General features: G+C 41.5%; 1 protein-coding gene and 1 pseudogene across 1 annotated transcript; both read left to right on the forward strand.

Annotated features, from left to right (window-relative positions):
- Nucleotides 1-1,487: 1,487 nt before the first annotated feature.
- On the forward strand, nucleotides 1,488-12,908 carry LOC146983014 (N-acetylglucosamine-6-phosphate deacetylase-like). Its single transcript, XM_085784346.1, has 13 exons — nucleotides 1,488-1,663; nucleotides 2,222-2,302; nucleotides 2,333-2,449; nucleotides 2,591-2,727; nucleotides 3,702-3,841; nucleotides 4,947-5,001; nucleotides 5,991-6,203; nucleotides 7,172-7,260; nucleotides 8,441-8,585; nucleotides 10,790-10,897; nucleotides 10,997-11,065; nucleotides 11,265-11,366; nucleotides 12,312-12,908. The coding sequence occupies exons 3-13, from the start codon at nucleotides 2,367-2,369 to the stop codon at nucleotides 12,389-12,391; spliced, it is 1,221 nt and encodes a 406-aa protein (XP_085640472.1). The 5' UTR covers nucleotides 1,488-1,663; nucleotides 2,222-2,302; nucleotides 2,333-2,366; the 3' UTR covers nucleotides 12,392-12,908.
- A 647-nt stretch (nucleotides 12,909-13,555) lies between these two features.
- Nucleotides 13,556-17,009, forward strand: LOC146983015 (uncharacterized; annotated as a pseudogene).
- The last annotated feature ends 368 nt before the right edge of the window (nucleotides 17,010-17,377 follow it).

A 17,377-nucleotide genomic window follows, 5' to 3' on the forward strand; every position in this document is an offset into this window, starting at 1 on the left:
ATTAGTCGATATTATATTAGAGATTAGATTAGATAACTTTATTCATCCCGAAGGAAATTTTTATGCCAGGTTGCTCCAAAGGGAAATGTGCAAAGGAAATACAATTACAAAGGAAATAGAATAGACAGAAAGACAGAAATATAAAATAAAATATATCCTACAATGTCTAAAACAATAAAATAATATATAGGCTACAATAGTGCAAAAAAGGAACGTAATTTAAAAGCAAGGTATATGGTTGTATTATTGTACACAGGTGATATATTGTTATATTTAGATGGTTAAATTTGCATTGTCCATGATTAGATAAACACATTTGTTCGTGTTTATGTTCACCTCCTACAGAAGGTCTACAGCACCTTTATATATATTTAAATACTTTTCTCTTTTTATACTTTGTTTATATCACTGTTTGTGTGTATATATACAGTATGTATATGTACAGTTTTCTAATTCATTCATTGGGGCATTCATAGGGCTATTCTATTCGATTCGATTCACCTGCAGTATCTCCTTAGCTCTGCTGCACTTTACTGTAATATATTTTCATGTGAGGTGTTTTGCTAATAAAGTTTTGTGATTCAGTAACTGTGTTTGACAAAACTTCCCTGTTGTCTCAGTTGTATTTGTCTCTATAAGAAACAATATATGAACTTTTTTTTAAATTAACAAATAAAGACATTACAACATGTCAGAGGGTTTAAAGACTGACAACAAAAATAAATGAATGTTGTTGTCTTTATTCTCATGGTCACATATTGAAGAAATGTTCTGGAAAATGCAATTTTTACATTTAATTTTTTACATTTTTAGATATACATTTTTTTTGTTAGGCTATTTTTGATAATGAGCAAATTGATTTGAATAATATCTTAGATAAGACATTTTAGATTCATGTCTAAACATGACACGAGAGCAGAAAACCTGATCATTTAGGCTACTCCACAGTTGTTCAGTCTTGTAATAACAACCAGTGTGTGTGTGTGTGTGTGTGTGGGGGGGGGGGTTACTGTGGGTCAGCTGATCTACATCGCGTCGCGCGCCGGTCACATGACTCCATCCGCTTCCGGTTTCTTTTCCACAGACTCAGCTGAACTGAACTGAACTGAACCAGGTAAAGTCGGAGACTCTAGTTTCTACCGGACCAACGTCCTGCTTCACCGGTACCGGGGCCGGTCCAGACCAGAACTGCTGCACGTGGATCCGGTAAAGACTCTGGAGTTTGTTCCGTCGCTTGTTCCAGAGTTTTACCGGAGCGACGCCGGAGAAAGTTGATCCGGACCTGGGACTTTGTGCAGGACTCTGTGCAGGATGTGGACCAGGTCTGAGCCGAAGTAACATCTGGACTGTCGCAGCTCTGCAGGTGGTTGTGTTTCACTCTATTAAAACACGAACATGGAGTTTCAGTGAGAAGAATCTGAACTTCACTGTTTCCTGCTCGAGTTTGGGGGAAAAAAAGGAGTTTTTACTACTGAAGAGTTTCCACCAGGATCAGGATCAGGACTCTGAGTCTGAACTTAAATTTATTCACAAACCACCTGGATGCATCAGCAGGACCAGAGGTCAAAGTCTCCTCCTCCTCCTCCTCCTCCTGCTGCTGCACCCACAGAGATAAGAGTCCAGATCTGATCTGACCCAGGACCAGCTCCTCCTCAGATAACAGGTAGATAAAAGAAAGTAGTCTAAATAAACTGTGAAAGTGAGATTTCATGCAGGAAAGTTTTTAAGAATGAATGTGAGTGAATCAGCTTGAGTTTTATTCTTTGGTGTTATTCCTTATGTTGAATTATAATAAGCACTGAACTTTGTTTTTATTATTATGGTATCTCTCTACCACCACGCCTCAGCTCAGTCTATAAATCTAGATCTATAGATAAAGATCAGTAAGAACATGACACACTGTCACTGTGTCTTCAGTTGTTATTATGACACACAGACAGGAAAACACAAGAGACGAATAAGAAGAACTGACACTTAATTAACATTAATAAACAATCAATCCATATTATTTAGGACATGAGGAATTTTATTATGGAATGATGTTGCACTGTCATAAAGAAGTCAATAAGTCAACGATAAGACAGACAGGCAACAGTCAAGTAAAAGATAAACAGTCAGAAAAAAAAGCAACGTGGTCAAAATAAAACATGTCAAAGTTATGACATCACGGTATTTCATGACATCAGCTGGTGACTTTACTCTGTCACACTTCCTGTTTCAGTGTCAACGAGGAGCGTTTGATTTGTGTCCTCCAGTCGTCCTGAGCAGAGTGGACGAGTGGAGCAGGGAGGACAAACAGGAAGTAAACAGGAAACAAACAGAAAGTAAACAGGAAACAATCAGGAAGTAAACCGGGAACAGAAGCGATGCCGTCCAACAGATCCGTGTCCGACGCTCCGATCACTCAGTTCATCAACTGCAGGATACTGAGAGAACACAAGCTGCAGAGGTAACATACACACACACACACACACACACACGCACATGCACATAGTGTACACACAGCTCACTGTCCTGTGTGTGTGTGTGTGTGTGTGTGTGTGTGTGTGTGTGTGTGTGTGTGTGTGTGTGTGTGTGTGTATGTGTGCAGAGAGGACCTGTGGGTGCGTGACGGGAGGATCTTGGATCCAGAGAAGTTGTTCTTCGATGAGCAGGGCTACGCTGACCAGCGAGTGGACTGTGGAGGCAGCATCATCGCCCCGGGCTTCATAGACGTCCAGATCAACGGTACTGTAATCATATAAAGTTACCTCTGTGTGTGTGTGTGTGTGTGTGTGTATCTGTAACTGCATCCTGTCTGATTGAGTGTGTGTGTGTGTGACTGACTTGACACATGTTATGAGCTGCATCCTGTGTCAGTCTGATTTAGCTGTGTCTGTGTTTATAAACATGTTAACGAGCGCCAGGTGGATTGTTTATGAAGTTAACGAGCTCTGGCCTGAGAATCAGACATTACCACGGCAACTTTAGGTGGTTGCCATGACGATAGGGGCCCCCCAGGCTGAGGCAGACAGAAACGTCGAGAAAAAGAGTGATTTTCTGCCTCTGCACTGGTCTCGCAAAAGGCTTACTGTGACAAAACGGTAACTCCTATCAGAACAAAACACTGATCAACGGCGCTGTAAGGACTTCCTGAAAAATTTGGTACGATTTGGTGTTTCTACAGTAAATATTTTGGAGACACTGGCAGTTTTAAAACATCGGTCCGTTCTGCTTCTGTCAGAAAATCTTTGTATTGGAGTCAATGAGGAGCAGAGACAGACGTGGCTGCACTCAGAGGCTGATAATTCAAATTCTGTAAATCTCTCTGATATTTTGAGCACATTTTGAGAGACAGAACAAGTTTGTCTACAAATTTTGAAAAAATCATGTGTGTAGAGTGTAAATTGTGTCCAGGGGGCGTGTGTAAAGAGAAAAAATCTGGAGTTTTTCTGGGCTTTCTCCCACTCTAACCGATGATGTCACGCACTCTGACACGAACATTCCGTGCAATACACACCCATTATAATCTCATAATTTCTCCAAAAATGGTCATGGTCATTGAACAGGGATTGATCAAAAACTATATGACCTATCAAAACGTGGAGTAATACAGCCATGAAATAGCTGCAGGGACCAGTGCTCGGTGCGATTGCCCCGTGGCCCTAATAAATGAATCTAGCAGCAGCTGTGATTGTGGTTGTCCCGTCTTGTCACTGCAGGAGGATTCGGTGTCGACTTCTCTCAGGCGTCGGACGGCGTCGGCGCTGGAGTTTCCTCGGTGGCTCAGAGGATCCTTGAACACGGCGTCACGTCCTTCTGTCCCACGCTGGTCACGTCCCCTCCTGCTGTTTACCACAAGGTCACAACAACACAACAACAACAACAGATCTTTATCATTCACCTCCATTGCACCAGAGAAACACGATAGTGAGGGTTATTTTTACCTCATAGAGGACAACTCCAGAACGCTGAAGGGTAGAGACGTAATTCTTTTTTTAAATTGAAAACAGGACATTTCAGTCTTTCAAACGAGCTCTCCAACATGTCCATAGTTCACCCAGAAGCACAGTCGTCCTGCATTAAACATTGGTATCCAATAGGAGACTCCGGCCCCATCACATGATGAGCCAGAGAGAGATCGTTTACATCAGGATAGTTGCTCTGTTGCCGTGTAGGATCACGATTATTGAAAAAATCTGCTGTATAAATAGAATATATAATGTGTAGATTATCATAAATGCATTTTACACAAGCTAAGACCAAGACATGGGGTTTTATATGGAAGGAGAAAGTTTTGTGCCTCATTACAGACACACTGTTTTCAGGCATTTCTGTAAATAATGTAAATAATATATTTTCTATCATAGTTAGAACTCTTATTCTTTTCCCCCTGATCAACAAGACCAGTTATATAGAGTCTAAAAAGAAGTTCATAATAATTTTCTGTGTGTTATCAACAACTATATGTGAAATTTATTTTCCGTTTTTTATTTTCCTTTCTATTTCTGATCATATAACTTCTTCTACATTCACATGACGCCACTACAGGATGAATATTATGAAATCCAAGGATGTCCTGAAGAAAAAAAGGATGTCAGTTACTTAGATTTTGCATCACAGGGCCAAGGTTTTACAAGGATTAATACACAAGGAGAGCAGGAGAGAGAAATACAATACAGAAGAAAATGCCCCAGACTCTGAAGGGTTAACTTACATCCCTATTCAGGCTCAGAGGATAAAAGGTTTTTTTTTTTTTCACTGAACTCCTTTAGAAAACTGTGTCATCTCCTTTTAGTTTTGAGTTTTATTTTTATGCACCTTCTTGGCTTCAAGCGAAGAAGAAGAAGAAGAAGGAATCTGAAACATGTTTTGATGCTGATGTAAACAAAATAAAGGGGAAAAAAAGCCAGGCGTTTCCCATCATGCTTTGCTTCTAACCACAGCATCAACTGTTTGTGTTTCAGGTTTTGCCTCAGGTCAAAGTTCACAACGGAGGACGACACGGAGCCGGAGTTCTGGGTAAGACGATCCGGGTCCAGTGTCTGAGGTCAGGTGATGCACTGTGGTTCCTTTTCAGGCTAAAAACCATAGATGGATAAAAACAAGCCAGAAAGGGATGGTGATTCCTAAAGACAGATCAGAAAAATTGAATAAGTTGGTGTGTAAATTATAAATTCCAATCGATTTTGTTGGCTGTCCCTGTTTGTGGCTTTGTTTTATGGGATGTCCATTTGGGAAGTAGATCTTACTCTGGGTTAGTTTGTTTGCTGAGGGACTAATTGTTCCTTTGTTGCTGTGTTTTGTCTTAGGTGTAATGTTTTGTTTTGTATTTTCATGCATAATTTCAAATAGCCTAAACAATGTTAAAAAAAAAAGCCACGCTCCCCCCTTGAAGCCCCGTCCCCCCTCTGTTAAAGGGATAGTTCACTCAAAATTGAAATTTCCTCCGTGGCTTCTCTGAGTTACAGGGGGTCTCAGCGTAGCAGTGCATGTCCATATAACGGTTGAGAACGGAGCTCACTTTATTGTCCAAAAAGACACACCAAAATACATCCAAATACCTCCATAGTGCTCGTCTGTAATGTCCCTCTTGTATTGAAGCCCCAACATGAGAAATTGTTCCAAAAAAAATTAAATAAGTCTATATTTCAAGCTTGTTTGTAGCGGAAGCTCCCATTGTTGCTCTGCCAGAATCTCGCGTGATTTGCGGAGCCGTGAACTGGGTGTCAGTACAAATCGCGCGAGATTTGGACGGAGCAGGAAGAGCAGTGCTGGGAGCTTCCGCTACAAACAAGCTGAAGAAAAGTGAGCTCCGTTCGCAACCGTCATATGGACATGCAGTGCTGCATGGAGCCCCGCTGTAACTCAGAGAAGCCACGGAGGACTCTGAAACTTCTCCTAGCCCTTAGTCGACACAAGGGTGAGTAGATAATTAAATGAAATTTCAATTTTGAGTGAACTATCCCTTTAAAGGTCTGTTGTTGACCCTTCTGTCCGTGTGTGTCCAGGTTTCCACCTGGAGGGTCCGTTCATCAGCCTGGAGAAGAAGGGCGCCCACCCGGAGCAGTACCTGCGCTGCTTTCAGTCCGGGGGCGTCGACGACCTGATGGAGACCTACGGTAACCTGGACAACGTCGCCATGGTGACGCTGGCTCCGGAGCTGGCGGGCAGCCAATCGGTGGTGAGGGAGCTCTGTCGGAGAGGAGTCAAGGTGTCGCTGGGTGAGCATCATCTGGTTTACTAACACCTCTGATCAAGCAGGTTTTTTTCTAGATCTTTTTTTTACCACTTCTTTAAATGTATTTATAAAAATTGACTTAAAAATGTCACCACCTTTGCTAGATAAAAAAAAAAAAAACTTTTTGAGAAATTTTACCACTTTTTTCTAGAATTGTTTTTGAAAAATTTTATTAACACCTCTGATCAATCAAGTTGTAAGTTATAGCAATGGTTCTCAAAGTCCGGTCCGGGGACCCCCAGGGGCCGTCCCCAACTTTTTCTTGAAATTTTATAACTTTTTTTTATTTATTTATAAATATTGACTTAACATTTTTTTTACCACCTTTACTAGATTTAAAAATAAAAAACTTTTTTTGAGAAATTCTACCACTTTTTTCTAGAATTTCTTAAAACCTTTTTTTTTTCTTTTTTGAAATTTTACTAGTTTTTTGAGAAATCTTACCACTTTTTTCTAGAATTGATTAAAAAAAAAAAGTACCACTTTTTTCTACAATTGATTAAAAAAAATTTACCTTTTTTTCTTTTTTTAAAAAGAAATCTTACCACTTTTTTCTAGAATTTCTTTTTTTTTTTTTGAGAATTTTTTTTTTTTACCACATTTTTTTTTTTTTTAGAAATGTTGAAACTTTGGGGAGAAATTGTACTACTTTCTCCAGAAATGTTTCAACAATATTTCCAAAAATTCACACCATTGGCTCTAATTTGAATGTACATTGACTAAAGAAGTAACATTCTTCAATCTCAGAAGAAATATTTGTATATTTCTAGTGTTTGTTTAGAATTTTTGTCCATTGGGGGTCCGTGGTCTAATTTCAAGAATTTCATATTTCATATTTCACGTCAATTTGTGTCAATTAGGGATCCTTGATTATAGATATTCAGTTGTAGATTCTCGGTTATAGATAATAGATTATGGATCAATAGATTAACAGATGACCTCCCTCTGCAGGTCACTCGGTGGCCAACCTGTCTCAGGCGGAGGAGGCCGTTCAGCACGGCGCCTCCTTCATCACTCACCTCTTCAACGCCATGTTACCTGTAAGCCCCGCCCACCACGCGCTCACCTGCTTCACCTGTGGTTTCCCGCCTTTTTCTGACCTATGACCTCTTTAAATGAAGCCGAGAGTTAAAGTGAACCAGCTTTACCACAAAGAGGTTTTTGTTACGATAATTCTACAAATACAACTACTACTACTACTAATACTACTACCACAAATAATCATTATAAAATAACAACAATGAAATAATGATAACATCAACAATATTTTATTCATCTAGCACTTTTCTTAACAAAGCTTTAGAGAAAATATCACAACAAACAAACATGACACAAATTATTTTTCACTTCTCTCTCATCTTGTAGTTTTCTCAGTATACTAAACTATTGTGTTTATTTTGTGTGCTTTATATTTTAACGGAGTAAATGAAAAGAGGAAACGATTTAAACGAGTAGCTATATGTAATAGAAATAAATTATGAAAAGGGAGATTTATGCTGCGTTCAAAACAACTTGGAGGTCGTAATTCCCAACTTGGAAATTTCCGACATCATTGCGTTCACGCTGCAGGAACTCGGAAGAAAAAAAACATGGATACCTGGAGGAAGTTTGGCATATTGTGGCTCATAGCTGAATACGAAAAATAAATGCAGCAGTAAATTATGTTTATTTTGGAGGAGAGGAGACGCTGCAGATGAGAGTGCACGTATAAAGTTATAGCCTTGATAAAAAACGTTATTTCCGTCACATACGAGGACCACAATTTCACACCATACAACAGCTAAATATAAACATATTTCATATAGGCTACTGCAATAATACACAAAAATATGCATTCAAACCGCAACAAAGAACTTAAAATGTCTAAATTATAACCGTTTAAGGTGAGGGCTGCCATGTTTTGATGTTGTCGTGACGTCAAGTCGGAAAGTCGGAGCTCTGATATGATACCCGAGTTTCCGACCTGTAATTTCTGAGTTCAATTCACTTTTTACAACTCGGAGCTCGTTTTTTTTCCGACTTCCGAGTTGTCTTGAACACAGCATTAATATGAAGGTAGATAAATACGTACAGAAGCAAATTAAAACTGTTTTTAAATAATAACCATGACAATACAAACCTTTTTCATGTAGCACCTTTTTACAAATAAAACAGAATCAGTGGAGAACAGACTATATGGATCAGTGTAAATAAAGATGATTTGTTCTGGTTCTGACCCAGTTCCACCACCGGGACCCCGGGATCGTGGGCCTGTTGACCAGCGACCAGGTTCCCGCCGGTCGGACCGTCTTCTACGGGATGATCGCAGACGGGATCCACACCAACCCGGCTGCTCTGCGCATCGCACACCGAGCCCACCCCTCAGGTCAGAGGCCGCGAGGCTCCGCCCCCTCTCTGTGACATCACTGTCAGACTACAGACCACTTAGAGCACTGGAAAAGAGAGTAACGACACCACCATTGACTCCCGTGGTAAGGGTTTTGCACCCCGAGTGGCAGGATATGGGTATTTCAAAAGCGCCCAGAAAACTCAGTCACTCCATTGTATGTGTGTTGCCCACTTGCTTGTAAATTGATGAAAACGGCCGTGTTTTTGTTTTTAGGTGTCTTGGTCATATCAAATTATACTTATAATTTGTTTATTACAAAATGTAGATTGAAACATTAATGTAGACAACTGTTTTTTTTTCCGGTTTTTTTTTACTAGCCTATGTGTTAAAGCAGAAGTAAGCGATCCGGTCGTTTTGGCTAATGCTGCGTTCCAGGCAGGCTTTTGAAATCGTAAATTACAGCTTCACGTCACAACTTACGACTTTGTAGCATTCCAGGCAACCCACTTGTGTTTTTCCGACCTGTTTTACCTGTGAAAGTCACTATAACGGCCACTCGTAACTTCCGACCAGTGAACTCGTACCAGATCGAACTGGTACGACTTCACAGGTCGGAAAAACACGAGTTACGAGTTGCCTTGAACGCACCATAACGTTGGTGGTGGATGGAGTTAGCAGCCCCCGCCCTCGTCATGGATCTATTGGTCCTCGTCCCTACGTCACACAGCCCTTCATGCCGTTCTCTCTCCTCATTGGATAAAACTTGTAGGATACGAGAAAAGTTTTCTCCTCGGCTCAGAGCAGAGCAGAGTGACTGACAGACCCGTGTTTCGGTCCAAACACTCTATGTAAGTGATTGCTGTCGGAAGATATAACTATTTAAGACTTATATTAACACAAAAATATTGCTTACTTCTGCTTTAATGTTTATCCGTAAAGGATCCTCAATGATGCCATTAATGTGGGTGATCTATAAATGTCCTTAAATTATTGAAAATACCACACTTGCTCATTCACCAACAATGCAGAGATGTCAGTTCTTGGGCGCTTTTGCAATACCCATATTCCTCCATCAGGAGGCGCTTCCATTGGACCAATGCTGTCGTTACTCTCTTTTCCAGTGCTCTAAGACCAATGAGCTTCAGTGATTCTTAACACTAACAAATGGAGGAGGTTGGTCCTCCTCTATTTTTGAGAGGCAAGAGAAAGATCAACATATTTTTAAGAAAGAGTAACTGGTTGAAATAAACCTTTACCAAATCATTTATAATATATTTTTTAATCTCTTTTATGGAAGAAAATCCACTAAATCCACTTAAAACTGTTCAACAGCGCCGCCTGCAGGCGGAGGAGACAGAGCAGTCTGTGTGAGGAGCAGGGAACAGGAAGGTGGGGGCTTAGGGGAGGACGGAGGGCTTCTGTCCTCCTCTAGACGCCTCGGGGCGGGATCTCCTTCCATTCACTCAATGCATTTAGGATTTTTTCATGCTGATCTATGATTGGCTAAGACACGTAAAATGACGCGCTAAGGGAGGACGTCCTCCCTTACCAATCAGCAACCAGAACACAAGATTGACAGTTCTCGCCAAACTTTCACTCCCAGCCGTGCTGCTCATGCTGCTCCTAGCACAAAAAATACGGAGTTTTCAGAGATATTGGCATCGATTTGAAAGGAAATATCAGCAGATTTCTGGATAAACTGTTTGGAGATATCAGAGAGAAGCAGTCAGGAGATACCAGTAAGGAGAAGTAACAGCGTGTGGTGGTTAGTGGTACTGACGGTAAACTCACTTACCCATAAAAGACTTGCTAATCAAACCATGTTAGGGGATTACTTTTCTGAAGTTGAAGTGGTTAGCATTGTCGCCTATGGTGCAGGCGACTTGGGTTTGAAGCCAGATCAGGGCAAGTCACTGAACAACATTTTTTTTTTTTTTACATCCCACATCCACGATAAATGCTCTGTCTTTTTCATTAGGCCTGTGTTAATCTGAAAATAGTAGGATTTAATAAAATTATGTTGTTTTTAAGAAATCTTGTAAGACATTGTTTAATTTTCATTGAATATAAGAAAGTAGGGATAAGTAGTCAACTAGTATAAAATAACATGACGCCGTGGACTGGTGTTCCTCCTGTCCTCCCCAATTTTTTCAGTCACCAGCCGCCACTGCTAACAACAGGATGTTTTCTCTAGAGAACAGTGTTAATGACGTGTCGTCGTGTCGTCGTTGAACTTCCAGGTCTGGTTCTGGTGACGGATGCGATCGCGGCGATGGGTCTCCCCCCCGGCCGCCACACTCTGGGTCAGCAGGTCATCGAGATCCAGGGTCTCCACGCCTACGTAGCAGGTCTGGTCTGATGAAGAGGGAGTTGGATTGATCTATCGATTGGCTGATTGATTGATTGATTGATTGATTGATTCTCTGTTTGAACTCTCTGTGTCTCAGGCACCAAAACGCTCAGCGGCAGCATCGCCACCATGGACATGTGTGTGCGCCACTTCAAACAGGCCTCAGGTCAGTTCTGTTAGAGCAGAGGTTCTCAAAGTGAGGTCCGGGGATCCCCAGGGGTCCTTGAGAGGGTTCAAGGGGGTCCCCAACTTTTTCTTGTTTTTTACCACTTTTTTTTAGAATTTTTAAACTTTTTTTTTTTTGTGTGGGTGTGCGTGTGTGTGCGTGCGTGCGTGCGTGCGTGCGTGTGTGTGTGTGTTGCCAGGCTGCAGCGTAGAAGAAGCTCTGGAAGCCGCCTCCCTCCATCCGGCTCAGCTCCTGGGGATCAGCCACAGGAAGGGGAACCTGGACTACGGCTCAGACGCAGGTCAGAGCAGGAGCGGAGCTATGGGTGGGCCTGGATGGGCACAGGCCCACCCAGATTGACCGATTGCCCACCCACTGAGATTGATGAAAAAAAAAAAAATATATATATATATATATATATATTCTTTTATTTTGAAAATTGACCGGATTCTCTCGCCTTTTCTGTGCCTGACTTCCTGTCTGGTACGATCTGGTCTATCCAGCTTGACAACGGCGCTCGCGGTTCGCGTGAAAAATACAGACGCCAAACTGAAGGATCAGAAACTGCCTCCGCTCCAGCGCGCTGCGCTTCGGTTCCGCGGACAGTGCGTCCGGGCCGTTTCACGAGCGATCAGAAGGGGTGTAGACTGCTGCCGGAGCAGGTGGATTCAGCTGTCTCACAGACTGTTTGGGTTTACATTAAAACTACAGGTCTCCCAGTCCGCGACCTTTCCTAAATAGTCCTATATGTGTTTGATGGTTTCTGAAGCTTACAACTTATTTAAAATGAAACAAACTTGATTTCTGAGCATTTAATACCTCGGAAGGCCAATAGCGGTCCTACAGACCGCTGCATATAAACAGCAGTTAAAGACAATGTGTCCAGCTGTGGTCACAATGTTTTCATTTTTCGCTCATCTATTTTTTTCTCACTTATAACGTAGCCTAACCTATAATAAATCTCTCTGCTGCTGTTCAGTACGGTAATAACGGGTGTGGGTGTGTAAGCTACGTCATCGCAAAAATACACCCCCGATGGTAACCAGTGGGGGGGGGGGGGGGGGTTGATGGCTGTTCTAGTGCCATAAATAATAAATAATCTGGCCCATCCTGATTTTTCCAGGCCTACCCATCAGCCAGGTTCTGGCTCCGCCACTGGGTTAGAGCCCTTCAAAATAAAACACACCATAATTTCTGCAGTGTTCAAAACACACACACACTGATACACACTCACACTGTTTTGCAGACCTCGTTTTGCTGGATGACGCCCTCCACATCAAAGCTACCTTTATCTCTGGAGAGGAGGTTTGGAGAAAAGCACCATAGAAGAAGAAGAGGACGCTGACAGCTCTGGACCCCGCGGTGCCTTCAGGGGACGTCGTTCCCCACAGAACCACAAATCTACGACCAAACCAAAACCAGGTCGACTCAGACTGAGACTGTGATAGAAATGATCTAAATGTCCTGAACAGGCCACCGTACAGAGGATAAACCGTACAACGTAGGTAACACCTCTCTAGCGCCACCCTCAGGTCAACTGGTTGGATCCACACAACTCTGGTTTCACAATGTTTTAAAGGTTGTTTTTTTTCAATTAATGATTCTGCACTTACTGAGACTGACGCAGGTTTTTATTTTACCTGCATCCAAACATTTCTCTATTATATTTTATTTTAATCATACGACACACTTTTGATTTGAAGGGTAACATTTAGGAACTTTAAAAAACTGCTGAATCAATCTTCAACCAAGTGCTGCGTTTTCTAAGAATTGTTTTCTATGCATAATGTACAATAAGTTCTATAAATGACATTGAGCTACATTAATAAAATTTGGCTTAAAAGTGTACAGAAATGGCCGTTTGTCCTGTTTGTCGCGCCGAGTTGTCACAAGCTGCAACACGAGTTTACCCGAGTAAGGAAAACAAATTTGTTTGGTCGTTATCGAGCGGGTGGGATATACAATGTTTGGGGCGAGACCGAGCTCGGTGTGTGTGTGCGTGTCTCAGACGTTTGAATGACGGATGACGGATCCAATATCAGTAGCTGGTGAATCGTGAGCAGGTTGACGTATAATCCGTGCGCCTGCATTATCCAATGCGAAAAAAAATACCACACTTTCATCCCAGATTTAATCAAAAATAGAATTTTGCACAAAGTTTGGCCTACATCGTCTGATAGATGAGTTATTACACTAATTTTATGACCTAGAGTGGGCTCAAATTCAATTTTCTTTTCTGTACACCTTAAATGTTGCAAATTTGTATTTTTTTTGAAACACAGTTATAAAAGTTTCATTCTGGATTAATAAACCCATAAAATGTGTTCAATGATTTGCATTTAGCCATTTACGGGAAGTCAGTGGATCATTGATTGAGTTGGTGGTTTGTGGGCGGAGTTTGTACAGGTAGGAGTGAATATGTAGAGGTATTTACTGTAAAAGCAGTGACCTTCACTTTTGGTATCAACTCAGTCTGGAGACGTTTCCATCATGGAGGTGAAGCTGCTTTGTGCTGCCGTGCTGTTGCTGCTGGTGTCGACACTCACAGGTGAGCGCTTCCTGCTCCATATTATAAATAAATATTGTAAGAAATATTATTATTTTGGTTTCAGCAGAGCATCAGTGTTGATCAGCTGATTTGTCTTTATAGTAACAACAGAGGAAAATTATCTTAACTCAACAGAGTGAATAACTTCAGAAAATCCATTATTTTATTCCCTTTGTGTATTTTTCCAACAATAGAATCGATTCACTTGGCATGGGCGAAAACCTTGAAATCTGATTGGCCACCCCTTGTGCCACCCTAAACTTGGTAACTTATGGCGCTTTTCCACTACACAGTCAGCTTACATTTCATTTTTATTCATGTATGCATGCACAATTACCCATTGTACAATACATACTGTAGTGACATGCTTTATGGGACTATTAGTATGAAAAGAAGTCAGAAGAATATACAAGATATATTCAGAGTAGCTGAGCAAGAGCAGGGCCAGAGCAGCAGTAATACTGAGGATGAGGCCAGCTCGTCATCAAAGGCTACACATGGGTAGGTAAAATCCTGTTCCAGATTTTTCTCATGTTTGAACGTATTACTTAAAGCAGAAGTAAGCGATCCGGTCGTTTTGGCTAATGCTGCGTTCCAGGCAGGCTTTTGAAACCGTAAATTACAGCTTCAAGTCACTTACGACTTACGACTTTGTAGCGTTCCAGGCAACCCACTCGTGTTTTTCCGACCTGTTTTACCTGTGAAAGTCACTATAACGGCCACTCGTAACTTCCGACCCGTGAACTTGCACCAGATCGAACTGGTACGACTTCACAGGTCGGAAAAACACGAGTTACGAGTTGCCTTGAACGCACCATAACGTCTTGTCAGCCGAAAGCCGATGGAGTTAGCAGCCCCCGCCCTCGTCATGGATCTATTGGTCCTCGTCCCTACGTCACCACATTCAGGCGCATCCCTTGGCTGCACACACAGCCCTTTATGCCGTTCTCTCTCCTCATTGGATAAAACTTGTAGGATACGAGAAAAATTTTCTCCTCGGCTCAGAGCAGAGCAGAGTGACTGAGAGACACGTGTTTCGGTCCAAACACTCTATGTAAGTGATTGCTGTCGGAAGATATAACTATCTAAGACTTATATTAACACAAAAATATCACTTACTTCTGCTTTAAATGTAAGGATGAAATTATTTGCCCTCGTATCAGTGATATTGTGATAATTTAGAAACTTTTTTTTATTTTGTGTGTTGAGGTGCATTAGTCATTTAGGTTATCTGGATTGGCAAACATACCATTTAGTTTTCTTAAGAAAAGGCTGGTTTTATTAGCATTCTAACCACGGAGTGTATTATTATAGACTAGAGCCACACAAGAATGAAAGACTCTCAACATCACAAACACAGCAGGGTAAATATGGTAGATATAAGTTTTGCAGACAAAACCAGGTATGGCCAAAACCTGTGTGGGCATGTGTTTGCATGCCCACGTGCATACCTGAGTGTGTAATGTGTGTGTGCAGGTGCTCGTGCTCATGCTTCATGCCACCCCACCATAAAGCCCTTTTCACACAGGACACGGTGTTTTCCATGTGCGCCGCGGGGTGCAGCACGAGAGCATCCTTCAATAAGACTAAAAACTGCATTACTGCAATAGAGACTTACCACTAATAGGTTCTTTTTATTAACAATTTATCTTCCTGCTCCTAGTTTAATTTGTTAAAGTGTATCAGTGGACTATACATTTCCTTGAGCAAGTGTTATTCAATATTAATATTCAATATATTCAAAGTCTAGAACTGTTAAATAGGAGTTGAATAATATGTTTCACGTCTCACATGTTCCTCCTAATGTCTTGTTTAGCTCGGATTATATGGCCACTACGGAAGCCTGCAGAGTTGTGTTAGAAGGAGAATGAACGCAGCTGTTAACACTGATTTCAATACCTAGAGCAACTGAAAATGTTGGACATGCAGCTTATTTCTATTGTCCATTAGTGACAAAGCACTAAGTGTCCATTTGTGTGCGCTGTATGCATTAATTAACTTTTGTGTGCATTATATGCATTAATTTCCTTTGCCACTGTCATCATAGACAGAAACCAAATGACAACAGACTGAAACCAACTGGCAACAGACAGAAACCAACTGACTAGCTATAGACAGAAACCAAATGACAACAGACAGAAACCAACTGATAGATCTCCTTCTCTCCTGTTTTGGCTGCAAAAAAATCACTTGTACATTTTTATGTGCATAGCAGACCAAGGAAATTGTATATTTGACTAGTATTTTCAATGCAGACTAACCTTGGCAAATTGATTTGTAAAGCAGGGCTGCAGCTAATGACAATTGTTTGACTATTTGAACAACTACTGAATGAAGTGCAGATTGTTCCAGTTCAAACCCAATGTAACATGCTCCCATCTCTTTTGTAGCTACAGAATCTCCACTTACCAACGGTGCTGTGACGGGAGAGGACGTGCTGCAGGAGATGTCAACGCAACCTTTGAGACAAGAACAGTCTGAGGTACCAGGGTCCCGTCACACGAGCACGTATACAGAAAACAGTGATGGAACCTACTGCCTGGTTCAGATAGATTTCAAAATAAAAGAGGAGCAGGAGGAGCTCAGAGATGACAGTCGCACAGCAGAGTTTGTTTCTCCTGTAGCTGTGAAAGCAGAAAGCGATCAGCCAGAGACGCACATGATTAATGAACTGCCACCCGTTTCCTCAGACGACCCTGTGGCTTCGAGTGAGAACAGTGACAGTGATGAGAAGTGGGTGCACAGCAAAGGGGTGAAGGTTTTGCATAGACAGAATGGCAACAAGAAGCGGAAGGGTCAAGGAGCGTTGAATGATGGGTATTTGTATGCTAAAAGTCAAAAGGATCACAGTGTTTGTCCTGTGTGCGGAAAGAGTTTCCAGTACATTCGTTCCTTCATAAAGCATCTAAAAACACATAATAGGACAAGTGAGTCTACAAAGAAGCTTCTAAGCAAATTGCAAAGTGCTCGCAACAAGCGCCTTGTCTGTGACGTTTGTGGCAAGACGTTTACCAACACCGGATGTCTCCAGGTACAGGGATAAAAGACTTCAAATGTCAAGACTGTGGGAAGTCCTTTGTCCGAAAAGAACATCTGACCGTGCACATGAGGATACACTCAGGGGAGAGACCCTACCACTGTGATGTCTGTGGGAGAGCATTCACTCAGAGCCAGAACTTCAAAACTCATGGATTGACACACACAGGAGAGAGACCGTACCAGTGCGGATCATGTGGGAAATTCTTTTACACCCACGGTCAACTCAGAAATCACATGAAACGCTTTTCAAGAGAAAACCCCTTCTCCTGTGATATCTGTGGTCAAATCTTTTGCCAGAGGGGACAGATGATTCAACATCAGGACACACATGCAGGGGGGAGCACTCAGTAACTGACATGTATGTGTTGTTCCATCTGCAGGGTTAATAATTCATTTGTAAAATGTGTAGAGTCTCTCCTTTTTTTATATAATGAGGGTTTATGTAAAATAAATGATTTAACAGCAGAAAATACTTTACATGTGGCTGTTTTCAAAAATGTACCCTGCACGGAGCTACAGTGAAGTAGATTTAGTGATTTCTTCTTCCATTCAAGATGAAATTCATCCATAAAACATAATTCATGTTGGTGGGTCTGTGAACTGGCTTTAGGATTGAAGGTACAAAGAAATAACAATCTGTTGAGATGTGAACACCAAGAAACATTCCACAATCATTTTTTATAAGTGAGCCAATAAATATTTGTTTTCAGGCTAAATTCGGCATC

This window comes from Trachurus japonicus, chromosome 8 (assembly GCF_045865225.1).
Source record: "Trachurus japonicus isolate A0001 chromosome 8, Traja_1.0".
Lineage (NCBI taxonomy): Eukaryota > Metazoa > Chordata > Actinopteri > Carangiformes > Carangidae > Trachurus > Trachurus japonicus.